Source organism: Chlamydotis macqueenii, chromosome Z, assembly GCF_036417535.1.
Source record: "Chlamydotis macqueenii isolate bChlMac1 chromosome Z, bChlMac1.mat, whole genome shotgun sequence".
In the NCBI taxonomy this organism is placed as follows: Eukaryota; Metazoa; Chordata; class Aves; order Otidiformes; family Otididae; genus Chlamydotis; species Chlamydotis macqueenii.
The window spans coordinates 1,579,507-1,598,382 of NC_141593.1; the positions used below are offsets into that span (position 1 = coordinate 1,579,507).

The following is an 18,876-nucleotide window of genomic DNA, read 5'->3' on the forward strand; positions in this document are numbered from 1 at the left end:
GGAAATAAGAGGAGGAAAAGTGGCCACGGAGGAAGGTGCTGCTTCATCCTGGCACAGCAGCTGGGAGAAACTCCACTTGCATTTCAAATGAAGCTGCAGCCACTGAAATGTCAGCCTGCTCATGCATGAATGAAACCAGGCAAGGGAAAAAAAAGCAGACACCTAATGCTGTTTGTTGTCAGGAGCTTTTCTGCACAGGTGTTCCTTGTTTACGTCAGCTCAGTCCTAGGAGGGATGCTCCTAGGTGCCCAGGAGCTGGAATTAAGATGCTTTCTCTGTGGGATGCTAAGATCTTTCTAGCGAGTGTGCATTTGGTGGTGCTTCACCATGAGGTGGGACCATCAATCTGCTGAGCTGGCTGTGGAGTGCAAGACAATGAAGCTTGACCTCTACTTCTCTGCGAGCCAGAATCGATGGATCAATAATGCTCCGGTGGCTTCCCTCATCCCCAAAAACTGCCCTTGAAGGGGAAGCCCCTGAGCTGGGTGGTGCAGGGAAGCAGACAACCTCCAAATGGACCCCAGTGCACACAGATACCTACAAACAGGCCCAAGAGGCATGGGGCATTACAGAATCATAGAATGGTTTGGGCTGGAAGGGACCTTCAAAGCCCATCCAGTCCAACCCCCCCGCCCCGCAAGGAGCAGGGACATCTCCAACCAGATCAGGTTGCTCAGAGCCCCGGCCAACTTGGCCTTGGATGTTTCCAGGGATGGGGCATCAACCACCTCTCTGGCCAACTTGGGACAGCGTTCCACCACACTCAAGGTAAAAATTTCCTTCCTTATATCCAGTCTGGATCTCCCCTCTTCTAGTTCAAAACCATCACCCCTTGTCCTGTCACACCAGGCCCTGCTGAAGAGTCTCTCCCCACCTTTCCTGCAGCCCCCTTTGGGCACTGGGAGCCGCTCTCAGGTCTCCCCGGAGCCTCCTCTTCTCCAGGCTGAACAGCCCCAGCTCTCTCACAGCAGAGCTGCTCCAGCCCTCTGATCATCTTCACGGCCTCCTCTGGACCTGCTCCAACAGGTCCATGTCTTTCCTGAACTGAGGACTCCAGAGCTCCATTATTGCCAGATATCTTGGCTTTCTCCTTTAAAAGAAAGCACAGAAAAGAAAGATGGATGCATGAAAACGTGGTGGGTGGGAGAGCACAGGGGGGTCCTGCAGGCAGACAGCCAGATTTGTTGAGGGTTTTCCCTTCTTCTGCCCAGAGATTGAATCACATGGGTTAGGAGGGAACTGGAGGAGTTAACAGACTCCCAGCCAGAGATATTCGTGGCACCCAGAGTTCGTGTAAAGTTTCATATCGGGACCCTTTTCTAAATTCTTTCGGTCATGGGAGAAAACATTGCAACTGTTTAGTCTGCAGGGAGGTGGTGGCTCTGGCCCAGCACTCAACGCCGCTGTGCAAATATGCTGGAAAGCAAAGGGGCTGACAACACTCTTATCTCCTCCGGCTGCTTTTCACTCCATCTCTCCCATCACCGTGGCCAAGCATCTGAAGGGCATCAGGTACTGGTGCCAAATTCCCTGTTGGAAATGCAGCTCCAGGCTCTCTGTGATGGGGGACAAGTGACCACCAAAAGCCAGGAGTTTGAGGTGAAGTACCAGTCCACTAAAAAAATGTTACTTACACAAAAGAGCTCAGAACATCTTCCTCAGGGGCTAATATTAACAAATCCTACGAAGCCAGGGAGCTTCTATTAAAGCAAATGTATTTGGCTGCTTTTTATAAATGGATATAAAAGACGCATTAGTCTTTTCCGCTTGTCCTCTGAAGCATACAGGTACGGAACGCCTTACAATTCCTCTGAAGCTGCCTGTCTGCACCAGAAAAAAATAAACTTACAGAAAAGAGCTGCAGAAAACAACATGAACCTGCAAACTCCCTTGATCCCTCCAATTGTTTTCAGTCTCTAAAGGGATGCTCATGATTGCCACGGCAGATTTTGCAGCATGTTGGCATAGCGGCTGACTGTGAGCATCACCGTGTAAAAACACCGGATGGCACCAGCTGGAATAATTAAGACATGCAGGGAAACACACCTTATTCTTATTAAGGAAGCAGAAATGGCAAGGTTTTGTTTTTCCAGACTGACGTTGTTTTCCTTAGCTGGTGCACACTCTGCTCTCACTGTCTGCGGTTTCAGTTCCTGCTGCTCCTGGACTGGAGGCGATATTGCTGAGTTTGGGTTCCTAGCGCTGCCAGAGATGCTCCTCCCACACTTTCTTTGTTAAAATAATAATTTGCAGAGCAATAGTAATTAAAAGAAAGAAAGAAAGAAAAGTGGAGGAATTTCTCACTGGGAAGGGAGAAAGAAGCACTGGTTTTGGATGGTTGGTGAAGGAGGAGAGGGGGACCTCATGGGTGGCAGCACCACTGATGAGACCAGAGGACACGCGGCATCATCCAGCCACGCTTTGTTTACTCCTGTCCTCAAGACCTGGATGCTGTGTTTTGCATTGGTATCAGCCCTGTTTGCCAGCCAGGTGTGAAACAGGGACCTGAAACGCTCCTCAAGCATCTCATTTCTCACCTGCCACGTATCCTCCAGCTCCCTCGCTCTTGGACCTCTTCCCACCGAAGCCATTTCATGTCATCATTTTGTATTTGCTCATCGAAGTGTCAGCAGCAGGAAAAAAATGAGGCTGTACAAAATGATACCCACATCCAGTGGTGAAAAAAAAACTGAGCCTGAGCCTGGTCACGGGATGCTGAGGGTGCCCGTGCTGTGACACCCACGCTGCAGGCCCGTGGGACCGTCCCTCCAGGGTGCCACCATGGCAGGCCAGCTGTAAAGATCAGTCAAAATCCACTTGTGCTTGGGCACATCAGTCAAGCCCACTCAGTTAGAAACTAAATTTGGTACAAATTCTTGCAGCTCCGCTAGAAATCCTTTAAAAAAAGGAGATTTCCTGCAAAAGCCTGGCTGACAAGAACAAGAGCATCCCCTCTATCCCATGCACCCACAGCCGAGCGATGCTAGGGATGGGTAAAGCACAAACTATCCCGTTTTCCTCCATTCCCAGGGAAGAAAAAGAGGTGCTGCCCTCCCCACTGCCCTTCCACCAAAGCCTGAGCACTGGGCTGACGCTGACACCCGTGTCTGCCCTGGCCTTGGCTCAGGAGGTGACGTCCCTGGCGTTGGTTTCTCCAGCAGGCTCCTCTGCCAGTCCCTTAGCAAAGGGACTGGGGGATGTGGGGGTCTGTAGGATGGATCGCAGGCAGGGTGATGGACTGTGGGGCTTATCTTCATTGCAAGAGGTGCCGAGAAGCCTCCAAAAAATCAGGCAGGGCAAAGAGAACCAGCTAAGGTCAGGGCTGGGGATGGCAGGGTGGCTGCGATTTTCGGCAGCAGGGATCTCCCAACCTCACAGCACCCCGAAATCCCCACCTCTGGGCTGCTGCAGCAGCCTGAGCCGGATTTATGCTGGAGTAAGCAGGAGCAGATGGTCTGGCAGGAGGGTGCCTTAGGCTGGCGGAGTCCCTGGGCTGGTAGGAATGTGCTCCCCCATCCTGGGGTTGGATTTGAGTCTTTGAGGAGGAAACGGAGAGTTGGAGCTGATGCCAACCCAGCTTGGTCTGAGGAGATCTCAATGCTGAAGTGCCACCAGCACAGTGGGTGGAGTGAGTATCCTCAGGCATTTCCTCACCTCTCAATCAATGGATAAATGGATTTTGAGTTGTTTTTTTTTCCTGCCTCTTCTACTAAAGCCCCAGGGGGACCTTGCGCCGCCCTGAACATCCTCCCCCACCAGCAATGTCTGGGAGCAGCTAGCAGCCCACCTTACCGGCAGCCCGCTGCCTGGATCTGGCCCAGAGCTGCAGGCAGGCTGCGCAGTCTGCAGTCTCCACCTAGAGCCCAGCGGAGCCTCTGCTCCCCGTTGCCTCCGTGTTGCAGCCCATGCACAGGGTGTGCGAGGGTGTCCCGCCAAAGCGCCCCTGGTCTGAACTTGGCCGTGGTTTTTGCAGGCAGCAGCTCAGCCAGGGATGCTCCTGATATCGCTCACCACCAGCCTGCAGGACCAAGAGGAATCTCTGCTGGGTCCCACCACCACTGGAAGATGCTCAGATAGGGCAGCCACTGGCCAAGGGAGATGATGGGACACCAAGTACCACCCCTGAGGAAACACCATGCGCCGCAGCTGGGGCCAGTCCCCACCATGGCCTTACAGCCTCGGTCCCTCCAGGGAGAAAAGAAGCCAGAAGAAACCACACACAACTTATTTACGGAGTAAAGGAGGTGATGGCTATTGTTTCATGACATACCTGAGCATTGCAATATAAAATCCTACCAGTACACTGAATTCAAGTCAAATACGCCACTCTTGAAACTATTAAGGCTTTGGCCTCCTTGGCATCCCCTGTGATGCCCACTGGTGCACAGTGGCCCTGTGGCCACCTCCAGCTGCGATTCAACTCCTTGAGGGGCTGCAAGCCCTGAAACCCAGCCCTGGGCTCAAGCTGAGGACTGATGTGCAGTGTAACCCAGCAGTCGATTTAATCTGGGGTCTGGCTCAGCTCTTTCCAGCTTGAAGGGCTCCCCATGCTTGTGGGGCACAGCTCCTGTCCCCGTCCCCTCCTTCCTATCAGTGGGAAATTGTTGCCTTTTTTTAATTTTTGCATTCCAATAAAACCCCAGATCTTGGGTTAAATCTCTTTCTGCCCTCCATTAAACCCCACTTCATCCCACCAACAGCCTCCAAAGAGGTGATGCCCGGTGCTGCCTTGCCCCTGCCACGTTCTCGCATCATGGAAAGGCTGCAAAAGAGCCAGACGGCTCCTACAGCCACCCCTTCGCTTGGGAAAAGCGGTAAGTTCAAAGCACGCAGCTCGACATTCAATCCGGGGCTCTCCAATAACTCACAGACCAGCGTGGGACCTGGTCTGCCAGCGGCTCCCGTAAGCTCAAGAGCAAAGGCGAGCGAGCGTTACTACTACGAGGAGACGGCGATGGCTTGGCCAGAGTCATGGGTAACAATGCCTGGCTCTGCCGTTCACCTGCCGGCGCGGGCGGGGTGCCAACCCGCTCCCCTGGCTCGCTCTCCTGCCCGCTTGCTGACACTTGCAAGGGTTACGCTTGGCCCTGGATGACTCTGCAAAATAATTGAAGAAGTATAATAAAAATAGAAAATTATTAAAAATAACAAAGCAATACAGGATGAAACAGAAACACATAATTTTAAAAATAATAAAGTAATAAATAATAATACAAATAAAATAATAAATATTTTGTTACAGAATTACAGAGCATCTTCAGAGACACAACTAGGGGCAAACGAGGGAATGCGTCTCCTTCCCGCTCCTCCTCCTCTCCGTGCTTGAGAGCTGAGGATGCTCCTCGGAGTCACCCATGGGGCTGTGCTACCCGTCCCCCTCCAAGCCTGTATATATACAACACATACATGTGTGTGCACGGATTTAGAATTGCCTTTGAATCCCCTGGGTGCACACAAAATAAATCCCATCCAAAGCTGCATTTAGCAGGAGGCTTCCGTTGGCGAGTCCCACCATGGTTTACAAAACCAGGAGAGCGCTGTCAACATCAGCGTAGAAATGCAAGGAAGAAGGTTTCCAAGCTCTGCAAGTTTCTGCAAACCCCCAAATGAAGGTGTTTACACAAAAGCAGTGTCATTTGCTATTTCTCTGCCTGTGCTGGGCTCCTCCATCAACTCTGAGGTTCACCCCCTAGATGTCCCTCAACCCCTGAGAAGAGCGGTGGGGAGCAGCTCGAGCTGAGGAGGCCTTCCCCGTTGAATCACCACCTTGCTTTGCGAAGAGCTCATCAAACTCTTCTGGAAGAGCAGCCAAAGGCAGCAATGTTTGGCTCGTGAACAAACTGAAGAGGTGGATGTGGTGCTGCTCCATGGAGCTGAACATGTAAACCCACGTATTTCTGTCCTTGGGGTTTGCTCCAGGGACCTCGGGATGTTCTTTTCCCCTATCTTTCAGTGAAGTAACCTCTCTGACCTCCCCTGGGCCATGCCTTTTCCAAGACAAGTGGTACCACTGTGTTTTCTGTGCACGAACTGGACCATCTGTGACTAAATTAAATTAAAAACAGCCATGGAAAGAGGGCCGATGGGTTTTGCAGTCAATGCTGGACATGGGGCACAGGTCAGATACTCTTCAGCAGTGCTCAGATCCTCCTGTCTCCACCTCTGTCAAACTACAAACTGTTTCCTGCTGAAGATTCAGACATTAATCACGTTACGGCAGAAAAAAAATCTCCCTTTCAGCATTAACTGTGTGTATTATTTCCACGTCTCACTTTCCGCAGTATCCCCTTGGTGTCTTTATTCTCACCACACAGAAAGGCTGCTGTCCCTGGAAGCTTAAGCTGCTCGCTCAAATAAAGAGGAAGCCTACAGGAGACGAGGGATTTCAGCTCATTCCTCCCAAATCCTCATGTTCAGCACAGTAAACACTTCCCTTTGTGCCCTGATTTACCAAAGGGAATCAATCAATTCTCCAGTACCTAATGCCACAACATCTACATCCCAAGAAGCGATTCAACCTAAATTTTCCTCTTCCATCCTCTGCCTGGGCTGACAACAACAGATTTTTGGCCGCCTTCCTGGCTGTGGTCGACATGACCACCAGAAGTGGTCCAAGGCACTTCCAACGGCAGGGACGTACCAGGCACTGCCTCCGCAGTGGGCTCCACTGGAGATGTTCATTTCGTGGTGCGGTACGTTTTTTTTTTTTTTTTTTTATTAAAAGAAGGTATCAGCCTTCTGTTTGATGTGTTGTTGGCCGCGGTTGCTAAGGGGAGCAGTGTACAGTTACAGCCCCAGTGATGTTCACTCTAATAATACACTTGCCTCTGCATAGCTCAGATGCAGACACAGCTCCGCTATAAAGAGCACGGCCATTTCAACAGCAGAATACTCCAACTTATGTTACATGTGAAGGGTTTGTGGCACGTTGCTTAACATCCCCCCCACCAAAAGAAAAAAAAAGTAGTGCAGCCTGGACATGCCAGTAAGTGAAACCTCTCACAGATTTACTTTCAATTTATTAATTAATAAGGTATTTCTAGAGGGGTGAAGAAACTATATAGGTGTCCACCTAGATGTTCTTGCACGCTTCCATCTGCCCAAGCTCCCCGGGCCCAGCCCAAGGGCTCCCGTAGCCCGAAATTGCTCCTTGTACCGAACTCCATGAGCAGAAAATCAAATCCAATTGACCTCCCCCAGCGCCAGGTCCCCAAACAGCAGCATCTCCCAGAGCCGCTCACTCCCCTTTCCGCCTCTCCCTTCAGCATCCAAAAGGTTGGCAGCACCCAAATTCATGACTCAGGCAAGATTTGGGACTAAAACACCGAGTGAGGGATAAATTCAAACTAGAGTTTTTCTGATAGATCCCCTTAGAGCCTGAAATGGTGCAACGCCAGCCGGGGGGATGCTCTGTAGAGGAGCGGAGAAGGGGATGACCTGACAGCATTCCCATGCCGCGGTGCTGGCATCTGTTTTGGGATCAAAACAAGTCCCCTCAGATAAGCCGCGAACATGCGGAGCCTCTGAGCGCAAGCACTCTGCCAACAGCTGAAAATACATGAGAAGCCAGGTTAGAAAGCCAGTTTCTCACATTTATTGCCTTTGTGTGAGAAAACCCCTTGCTGCTTCCTTTAAGGTCCTGTGAGGTATAGGGATGCTGCCTATAGGTACCGGGATGCTGGCAGGGTGTCTCAGCGGGTTAATGCATTAATTTATGAGATCCTCCGGTGAGGCTGAGCCGTTGCCACCGCAGTCCTGAGAGAAAGGGACAAACAAGCCCCTACAAAACAAGAGCATCTGCCGAGAGCAGATGGAGGGGTGAGCGATCCGGCCTCAGGCGCCAGCAGTGCTGGGGGGGGGGCTGATCACGTTGATCCCAATTTATCACACCCCGGCAGAGTAATTCCCCAGCTCGCCGGTGCCTGGCGAGCCGAGCTCCTTACGTCCGGGGATCAGCTTAGTCTGAAAGGTGCTAGAGAGACACAAATCCAGCTCTGGGGCAAGCGTTGTATTAAAAGTTTCGTTTGTTTTTTTTTTAATTAATGCTAAATTATCTAGCAATGGCTGATGACCTAGCAAACATCTGATTGCGGAGGAGCCAGGACTGGACCTGAAGAATGTTATATCATCAGCCATATATCAATATATCATATTGATATTGATATATATCTCCATATATTGATAGATCAACATTGTATCATCAACCCTATATCAATATATCATATAGATATATTAATATATCAGTTACCCACATAATATCAGCATGCTATCCATATTATTCCATAATATCCATATATTATTCCAGTGATATTGATAATATATCATATATCAATATCATCAACCCTTTTTTTTCACATCAAGGCAGCTGCAACGAGTCTTTTGTGCTTCACACCCGGGTCTGTCTCCAGCTAGGGCTATCAAGCCTAACTGCATCACAAAAAAATCCCAGTTTTGGGCTGACTGAAATATTTCATGAATCATGTGAATGCATCCGATTATTTGGGTTGGAAAAACATCCTGTGCTTGGAGAAAATAAAAATTCTTCACTATCAGAAAGGAAATGTTAAATTATTTAATTTCACATAGCACTTTGCTTTTGACCTGAAGTGATCTGTCACTTTTTGCTCCATCAAGACATTTTGAAAAGAGATGCGGTTTGGGGCTGAGCAAATCCCTTTTCCATATTTCACTATGCTCTTGCACATGAAATCAGTCACCCGCACACCCTGCTCGCTCTTCGCATTTCATTTCTTCCCAGCTTTCCACAACGGACATCACACTGCCATCACACCGAGACGGCTACAAGTTCCTGGGAAGCACTTTGGGAATCTCTGGAGATATAAGATATATTATTTATCCTACATTCTGTGAAGAGCTGAATATGAAGCCAGTTATTACTGCAGATGGTGCTGCAGTATAAATTAGTAGGGTCTGTTGGTAGGGGTGGAAAGGTGGGGGCAGGACAAGAAAGCAAGTTGACCTGGCATGCGAACAGTGGGATGCTCAGAGGAAGCAGAGCTCCCTCCAGCCCCTTGCTGCTAAATCTAGGACTGATGTTGACTGCAATTCATCTCCTCCTGCTTTATAATAGCTTTGGAAATAAATCAATGAGGAAAAAAATCACTGCTTGGTAGATGCGACGGGCAGACGTGTGCTGCCCAAGGGCTTTCCAGGGGAGAGTGGAAAAGCAGTGGCAGGCGCAAGGAGAGATGCTGTGCCCAGAACAATGAAAGAGGCCAAACCAGACCAGGGACTTGGCAGAAATATCTTAGGTTACATTAAATATTGATTTCCATTATTTTCTTTCGAAACTTTTTCCCCTGCTTCCTGTGTTGCCCAAAAGCCTACGTAGCCTGCTCAAGGCACAGCCAGCCAGGTACAGCATCTAAGGGACAATCTCCGACAAGAGCAAGAAAATGTGTCAAAAACCAGAGTGATGGTGGGCACCGAACATGTGCAGAGAACAGAAATGAAACAAGAGCCTTGCACATGCCGCACATGACACGTGTGTTTGAGGGAACAGCCAAATGGAAACGTGTATTAAGTTAAGGATGGGAATTCATGGTTTCAGCTCTACGTGTCCTGTCTCCAGAGAGGCAGAAAGACAAAGGTCCATGCGGCACCCTCCCCAGAAAGCAATCCCACCACAGATGGTGGTGGTACAGAAAAACACACTCCCCACAGCTGATCGTGGGCAGGTGATCCAGTCCTGTTTCCCCATCATTCACCATTATCACCAACCAATTATTAGAGCCACTGCTTTTTTCTCCCCAATTTTGCTGTTGCTGATGGTTTTGGAGCAGAACAATCAACTAGCGCTGCGTATACCAATAAACAAGTCACTTAGAATAATTATCAAATACACAAATTATTTCTGTCTGGGCTGCAATGAGAAACCAGGAGCGAGCCCATCAGCCAGGTGACACAACCAACAGCCTACTCAAGGACCGTGACGTAACTTGATATCTCTGGTGTTGACATGGACTTCAGCTGAAAAGAGCAGCAAAGACCCTCAGTTGTAAGACCCTTCGAGCTCACTTCTCTTCACATTCATTTCACAGATGGGCTGTGGTGTGAGATACCATAATTCCACGTATGGCTCATGAAGTGGGAACAAAGAGCAACTTGACAATGCCCTCTGTGCCACGTTATCTATGATAACCATTAAAGATGTACACAGACAAAATTACAGGTACACTTCTCCTCTCATCAACGGGGTTCAACAGGAATTTGGTAACAGCTCAGCTCCTGTCCGAATGCACGGTAAGATCAGGTGGGGCGAAGCTGCAGGCATCTGACCAACTAATTTTATCTCATTACCTGCAACATGTTGAGAAGCAGACTCCGAAACTTGGTTCCTTCTACCATGAAGAGGGCCATTTTGTCACAGAGCTTGGCTGCTGTGGAAGCAAAACTGCGGTCTGTCACTGCTTTCTGGTAAATGGTCTTGACTATCTCCCCTAGCATCTCCTCTGAGTTGGTAGAGTTCTGGGCCTCCTCCATGAAGGTGGTGAGCTTGGAGTCAACATCGCTGCTGTTGTTCCTCATGCTGTTGAGGATTTCAATTAATTTGTCCATTTTGTTCTTTTCAGGATTGGTGGTTTCCACTGTGACTTCGTCCTGGTCCGTGAAAAGGGAAAGACAAGGCGTCTGTTACACAAGGAAAAAACAGATATATCAGCCCTTGTCCTTCCAGAAACAGCAAAGGGGGAAGGGGATTCGGGAAACATATAAACAGACATAGAAAAATGAAAGCATCTTTTACAGGCACAATGGTCTCATCTCAGCACTGAAAACCAGGAGTGAATGAGTTCCGACCCAGAAATATTCAATTTCCCCACTTCCCACAGCATGCAATCCCAGAGTCCTCCCCCTCAGCTCATGGAGAAGATGTGCTTGAGGGTCCTGAGCCAGGATGCCAAGGTCTGACCACTCTGACTGCCTTTGGCACCTCGGACAGGTTTCTGGAGGTGTCTGTAACATGCTGATAAAAGACTTTTTTTTGCTTCTATTTTGAAAGTGCACTGATGTTTGTAAAATGCTCAGATAACAACCCTACAAAAATATCTACTTTTTAATGTATATTTAAAGATCTAAATTGAGATCAAAGACATCACGTGATCCTGGCATTACAAAAACTCAACTTTTCCACCACTTGACTGTTACACTTCTCACTTCACGTCACTACCATAGAATTTATTGCTTCTTTTCAACATTTAATTATGCATTTGTCCCTCTCCCTCAGCGTAAGGCGTGCACCCTGCTTGCTACGGTCTGCTCCTTTTTCCTCCTCTAGTTCAATCTTAAAATGTGCTGTACAATACAAACCTGTAGCAACTTTTCGGACAACTCCAACGCCAACTGGCAGTTGGGAGTTGTCCAAAACACCCATCAGGAGACCACTTGTGTTGACTACACCCACAACACTAAGAATGGGTGCTTATGTGATGTTTTTCTTATAAGACCATAAATTCACAGAGAGAGCATTAAAATGAACACTCTGAAAGTCTCTGCGGTACTCCCATTGCTTTCAAGAATATAAAAATAACTAACAAAATCTCTTCCTCCCCCTCATGTCACATACATAAATAGTAAATGCACATGCATTCGAAGGTATACATTTCCAACATGCACTCCCATGGAATCATATATGTTCAGGTTATTTTTGCTACACATTTTGGAAATCTCACTGGAGATAGCCCCATGGATGCATTTTCCAGCCTGACAAAAGAATCTCAAGAGAAAGAATCTGAGTTTCACAGGGAGCAAATGAAGATACAATCTCTGAATTCCGCAGAAACCTGAGGCTGAATATTGTTTCCAAAAAGGACTTTTCCTCTGTCACTTGCATGCAATAGTTTTGTTATTGTTGGGTTGGTGGAAGGAAGGGGGAAAGATAAGGACATTTCAATTCATGGCCCAGATAAATGGATATCAGCTTTTAAGTAGCTGACTCCAACTATTCAGCACTCAAAAGTCAAAGCTCTGTAACTGTGGAGGCAGATTTAGCCTTTTTTAGATATCTTTACAAAGCCAATGAGCTCTGCAGACCAAGAACCAGTCAACTGAGATCAGCCCCCGGGAAAGGAGCACCTTTTCACAGCTCACATATACGCCAGTCTTCCCCCAGGGTCTTTGCATGGGGAGGAGAAGAGTTCTCAGTCCTTCTTGGAGAACACAGGCTGGTAGCAACCTCAACAAAGGAGCTAAGAGCCCTAGCACTATAGCAACAAAAGGCCTCCTGAAGAGGCAGAAGACACTTCAAGAGAAGTGTTAACACTGGGAGACTAAGATAAGTTGGGTGCATTCATGGAAAGGTCCCTTAAGCCCAACCCACCCGTTGTATGGAGAATGGCCAACAGCCAGACTCTTGAAAAAAGGGAAACTCAATGTCCCCCTAGGAAATAGTACCTTTTCTTTTAGTCTCCTCCGCAGCCTGTCTTTGGAAGACTGAAGCAGATTGATCTTCGGTCTTTCCCCAATGCGCTCGTGAATACTGTCTTTCCTCTTGGTCTCAGACTCCTGGAGGTACTGTTGAGACTGCTTCTCCACGGCCTCTGGGCTCCGGTGTGTCTCCACAGGAATATGCACCGTGCAGATGGAGGTGTCCTCAATTTTCAAATTCTCAGTCTCTTTGGCATTTCTGTGCATTTCTTTGTCGTTGGGCGAGTGCTTCTGGTTGTGATGCCATCTCCGATTCTGGCTGTAGCCATGGTGGCCTGTCCTGCCTGAGGAGTGAGGGGCCTGGCCTCCTTGGTAGAGTTTCTGGTGGTCCCTGTTGTGTTTGGTGCCACCTTGCTGATGATCTACGTGCTGCTGAGACTTGTTCCCACTGGGAAGTCTTTGCTGTCGCCTGGAAAGTCAAAGGAAGTCATTAGCATAGCCCTTCCTGCATGGTCCTGTTTGGTAACAGAACATCTGTCCCACCAAACACACTGGCCCTTGGCAGGTGTGCTCTCTAGGTCTCCCTACCACAAAAGGGGAGCCAATTTCTTGGCATCTAACACAACCTAGTACCAACTCATGCCTCTAAATCTCTTTTAATAACAGGCATATTTCATCTGAAAGTTTTCATGAACAGTTAGATAACATGTCTTCGGATCCCAGGAAAATCTTTCCCGGGTTCCTGTGTTTTCTATGCTACTACACTAAACCAGGTAAGACCTGGTTAATCCTAGCTCAGCAGTGGGAAGTCAGGCAGGTAAGAAATATCAGCAGATATTTTTTTCTGAAGGCCTAAGGAGCTCCTAATACACCTGGCCTGCAGCATCGCTTGCTCCTCTCGCTTGCCACCTCTGCTGTACCAACACGGCATATTGCTGCATTGGCTTGCAGTGCACCATTTTAGGTGTATCAGGTATTTCTAAATGGGGAGAAAAAAGCTAAAAAGCAAATCACCAAGTGGTTTTGTGTTTGGCCTTTCTTTATGCAGGTCCTTCGTTGTTGCTACACTGGGAGAGGATGCCTGAATGGATGAAGAAGCTGAGGCCCACACATAGCTCCGGCAGCATGGGGAGCCAGGATCATCACCTCGGTACAGGAGGTTAGGTGAATACAGCTTCAAGAGGATAATATGGAAATTCAACAGGCACAAAGAGGAGGAATTGCCTGGAAATGGTTTGTGTGGAAGACTACAGCCACTCCGAAGAGGTGAGCAAGGCCCTGAGTACTGGCCGCAACTGGTAGTTCAGATGGCGGGTCCCCAGAAAAAACAACGGTTAAACAGAAGAAATGCTTTGGCAGCATCGGACATTTTGGATTTCCACACGGGCTGCAGCCCGGCTCTACCCACTGGAGAAGGCTGAGCTGGCATGCCATTATCAAGGACGCAGTTACGATGGAGATAGTCCCGGCGTTCGCTGCCTCCACCTGGGTCTCTGCAGGGTTAGTCCTAAGCATGACAGCAGCTCCCTGCCTGCTTGCTGCCTTTTTAACGCCCAGTATTGGCTCCGAGAGCACGTGGGATGCTTTAACGCTCGGCTCCTGCTCCTTACAAGGCGCTGGAGGTTCACAAGGGACATCTCCCCAGCATCATCCCCCAAAACAGGGAAACCGTGAGCACGGTGGGCACCACATTGGTCTGCATCCACACTGGTTTTGTAACCGTTACAATCGTCCCACTCAGCCTCATCCCAAACCCCCATCTCCATTCGGATAAACAGCAGCATTTATTTTAAATCCGTCACATAGCAATTAATTTTATTTTCATCATCTGCACCGCTCAGCTAAATACGTTTGGACGAAGGAAGCGGCCATTCACAAATATATTTCAATGGTCAGCGGCTAAACAGTCTACAGCCCTGCCTGCCAAAGCTATCTGCCCATCAAATCTGTGTTCCTTGGCATGCCCAGGAGTTAAAACCTATTTTCCAAGGCCAACTGGCTCTTAACCATAAAGAGCGAGGGCTCGTGTTTGGCCAAGGCAGGACGAAGAGGCTTGTTTGTGGTGGCAGTGGAAGGAATTTTTGTTTAGTCCCAGACCACCAAATCCGGTTTTTGGAGATATTCAACGTGGTATTTTTTTTTTTTTTTTTTTTTTTTTTTCTGCTAGCTGAATGGCAGGGAATAAAAAACAAAACGAAGGAGATGGGGGAAGCTTTCCTGTTTGCTGGAGCTTACAAGCATTTTATGAGTACAGATTCTCCACATCAACTTTTCCTGGCATTTCTTTGTTTCCTCTCAGTAACGCGATCACATAAACTGCTTTGTAAAGAGCAACACTTATTAAAAGGGGGGAATGTCAAAATAAAAGTTAGTTAAAACTCTTTATCTAGTACTCAGCCCTCACAGGCTTAAGCGTGCAGGAGTTTTGCTGATATAATTCCGCATTTGCTTTCTGTGGTTTTGTTCTTCTCGTCTTGAACATGTAAGTTTAACTGTTTGGGTGCATTTTTATTCCTGGGTTATTAGCCAGACAGGCTGCCACTGTATTTAATTTGCGAATATTGCACAGAAATGGTAAAAGATGCACACAGACACAGCTTTAATTTAAGTAGAGGTAAGGCAAAAGACCTAGAAATTAGCTGGGAACCAAGCTCTGCTGTAAATTCCTGCAAGAAATACACACAGGGACATTTTTTTCTTAAAGACATAATGATATTAAAAACCACGCTGTTTCTGTTTAAGGGCTGTGAAAGAAAAAAAAAAAGGTTTAAGATTAAAAAAACTACTTAAGCTGATGTGGAATGTGCAAGATTGTTCAGTTTGGGGGTTTTGCAATGAGACAGGGAAAGCGCAGGCAGCTCTGTCCCTGTACAGAACAGCTAAAAGGCAACATCCCCATGGCAAGGGGCAGAGCAAACACCAACCGAAGCTCTGCAGTCACTGACCACAGGATGGAAAACACCAGAGTTAAATAAGTTAGGAAAAAGAAATTGCAAGAAATACAAGGCAAAGGAAGGAGAATGGCAAACACGAAGCAACGTCCGTGACTTGGCAGCAGGCAGGGGTCTAGACGATCATTCAGCATTCAGGCAAAGACTTTGTGTGCTTTTATCTTCCGAACACCCCAGCGAAGAAGGAAAGCCAAGAAGAAATAGAAGTCTGCAGTGAAGAAGTGCCAAAGCAGTGAGAATGGGGCCCAGATCTCAAAACTTTTTTTGACTGCACAGCATCACAAAGCCAAGGAGGTTGGGATGTCCCATCCTTGCTCTCAGGTGTGACCGAGGTGCTGGGGACATCCAGACCCCCAGGAAGGTGGAAGATGGGGACCAGACCTCCCCACCACATGCACCCGCTGTGGGTTGAGTTGATGGAAATAACTTTGAGGTTGCTCAAGGGCAGCAGCATCAGTGCCAAGACGGCAGCTTGGGGTGAATTGCTGAGCTTCAGGAACCAGACCATGCAGGAACCCAAAGGCACCACCCAGCCCAGGGTTTTTTAGGCTTGCAGTGCCGAAAGGAGGAACAGCTGAAGCTTGAATCGCACAACAACATCTCTGAGAAAAGGAAGAATTCACCCCAGAAAAATGTCACAGCTATTAGGAAATCCTTCTGCTGTCCCTCTCTGCTCAGGCTTTCCTGTAAGGGCATGGCACCTTGCAGAGGACTCTACTTCAGCTACCAGAAAAAGTATCCAGACAGCACAGCAGTGTCTTACCTCTCCACTCCATTTAGCATTAAATAACTATGTTCACTTCAAAGGTCAAATGCTGATTCAACTCAAAATTCCCCGACTTCAGTGGGACCGGGGATTTGGCCATCGGTCAGTGCGGAAACTAAAGAGGCGTTCAGAGTCACAAAGAAATTGCAGAAGTACTAAAATCCGAGGGGAGACAGCCAGGGTGGCCAAGCTGGAAATAGGACGGTATCACTTCTGCTATTGCTTCTCCTCTGATTTTTTTTTATTTGATTAACTAAATGAAATACCTTTCAACAGAATTTAGATCTGACAAATGTCTGTTCTGTCAGAGGAGCCTCCACAAACAAATCTAAGGCTTCAGCTGTCTCAGTGATTACCAGCCTACGTGCTCGGAAACACAGGATTCCTGCAAGTTTTTATCACATCGTTTGCTCCCAAGGAAAGGGGCTTGAAGGCACAAGGCTGAGGAAAATAACTCCAGACACGTGGACAGCTGTGGTCTAAAACACAGTTGCTCCATCCCATCAGCTCTGCTCATATCCCCCCGAGCGAGACAAGTCTTCCCAGAGCCCCCACCACTTGTCTGGCATGCAGAGAGCCAGAGGACAACGTGGGGTTACATTCTCCCAGCGGTTGCACGGAGATCTGGTTAGGCAATTCCTGCAAATACTGAGACGTAAGGAGCTACATCTCCAATGGCACTTGAGACATTTACCCCGTGATGCCAAGCATCCCACATGGCCAAATAGACTGAGATTCTGTCCATGGGGTCAGGGACTGGGTGCTCTGGACATCTTGGCTCTTGCTTTTGAAGAACCTGCCTGGAAAGCATGCTTGTCCTCAATCCCAGGCGACTCTCCCACAGGACAAACCATTCTGGGCACGCTAAGCTCCTCGCAGAGGAGGGATGCTGGTTTTGTCCTGCTTTTGTGCAGAGCCTGATACCTGGTGGGCATGGCCAGGGCCACCCAGCAATTAACAACTAATATGGACTTGTATCCACTCAGGAAAGAAGTTGGGAAAGAAGAGTGGTGCCGTGGCCAAAGTCAAACCTTCTGCTCCCCCTTCATCCCTCTGGTGAATAAAACCAGTCCTCATCACATTTGTGGACAGAAAGTTTCTCTCTATCCTTTCTTTTGGCCAGGCAGGAGCTAATCTCTGTACCAGGAGCAGGCTCAGGAATATGATGCTAAGTCTCAGGAGCATGTCATGATCAGCTTTGCTACTATCATGCCTATGATTAATCAGTAATTGCTGTTACAAGGGACAGATTCAGACCTGCTGCAGAAATGGGCTCTGTGGGATCTTCCATTCTAATGAGGATCCCAAATCCCACTTATCTGTGGCACCTCCCCAAAGGTGGAGGAGCAGAGCACCCTCAAGGCACCCAGTGACTGCACCTGCAAAGAGAGGACTGGTGGGGCTGGCTCTATGGGATAAAGGGCCACCATTCTCCCACCTTCCTCTTCAAAATCCCACAGTAATTTTTCCATTTAGAGGGAGGGAAACTAAATAAAACACTTAGAGTCACCACTGAAAGAGTTAAATTCACAGAGATGGATAGTAACTGGTGGCCTCCTGCTGTACTAGTTAGCTGCCCAGGACACTCAGCCTGAAAAGGGAAAGGGCAGGAAGAGGCAAAGTGCTCTGAAACATCCCCTGAACAAACCCATTTCTCCAGCCCACTCATTCTGAACTAAGCATATTCCAGCCAGATCAGCTGCTTCACCTTGGTGATGAGGCTCCACAGGACTGGCACCCCTGAGCAGGTGCTGCTGGAGGGCTTTGGCCATGGCAGTGCTGCTGCGGTCAAAAATGCTGGCTTGGGGCACTTAAGGGACATCGTGGTCCAAACCTGATGGCTTGAAGGATCCCAGTTAGAAGCTGGTGAAACTTTACGGCATCTAAAACTGGGAGGTCTAATTCTGCCCTCAGAGGTCAACCGGAATACTGCTATTAATATAGTGAGGAGGAAGGTCTGAATTTCTATTCAAGAGGTCTGACTTCCCCCAAAAGTATTCCTCACTAAGCCTACCTCCGTCAAAGGCACTCTGACGTCTTACATGCATGTATAACGATAACTCAGCATTGCTTTGGTGCGGGGAGCAACACAGCCCAGGCACGGCCATTTTCTGTCCTTGCTATCGTTGAGAGTGGGCAACATTCAAATAAGCTTGATGCTTCCACATAATTTAATCAAAAACCTCAAAACCCCACAGAAAGCAACAACCACTCGCTCCAAGGATGAACAATACAGGACTTCTGTGTGTTTTCCCTTTGGCTTTCTCTCTCAAACTGGTTTTGCTTGGCTCCACTTTTATTTTTGTTTGCATTTTTCTCAGATGAGAAGGGAACAAGATGTCATGTTCACTCCTGAAAACAAAAATGAAATTATTCACACTTCTTTCATGCCTTTCTGTCACAAGGGTTAAATTTCTATCCCAATCACTAGACCCAGCCCACGCGTCTGGATGGACATGGCATTTCGGAAGCACAAAAAATCCACCTGTCAAAATGGTAGTGATCAGGATCTAAAATCATCTCCGAGACATGACGTGTGCTTTAGGTCTTATACATATGCATCCTTGAAAACATACAATGAACTCTAGAAGACAAGCACAGCCAAGAAGAACAACACTATAAGGGCAGAGATGTTTTTTTGATAAGGCACACAGCATCTGGCTGCTGGGAAATGCATTACGAAACTTTGAGATGAGCAGTCTACCTGGGAACAACTCTTCTTGTCTTGGTCTTGGGGTGCAGCTGCTGCAGACAACCCTCCCTTGAGTATGGACA

At 48.1% G+C, this 18,876-nt stretch overlaps 1 protein-coding gene across 4 annotated transcripts in view; it reads right to left on the reverse strand.

Annotated features, from left to right (window-relative positions):
* The window catches only part of CTIF (cap binding complex dependent translation initiation factor), a 145,736-nt gene that overhangs the window by 30,162 nt on the left and 96,698 nt on the right, over positions 1 to 18,876 (reverse strand). For 3 of the 4 annotated variants that reach the window (XM_086770331.1, XM_086770333.1, XM_086770330.1), the window contains 2 exons: positions 12,412 to 12,853; positions 10,321 to 10,650 (listed from right to left, as the gene is read on the reverse strand). In XM_086770331.1, the coding sequence (XP_086626457.1) occupies positions 10,321 to 10,650; positions 12,412 to 12,853 (772 nt within the window). The remainder of the gene's footprint in view (positions 1 to 10,320; positions 10,651 to 12,411; positions 12,854 to 18,876) is intronic. The other variant, XM_086770332.1, reaches the window with a different exon arrangement.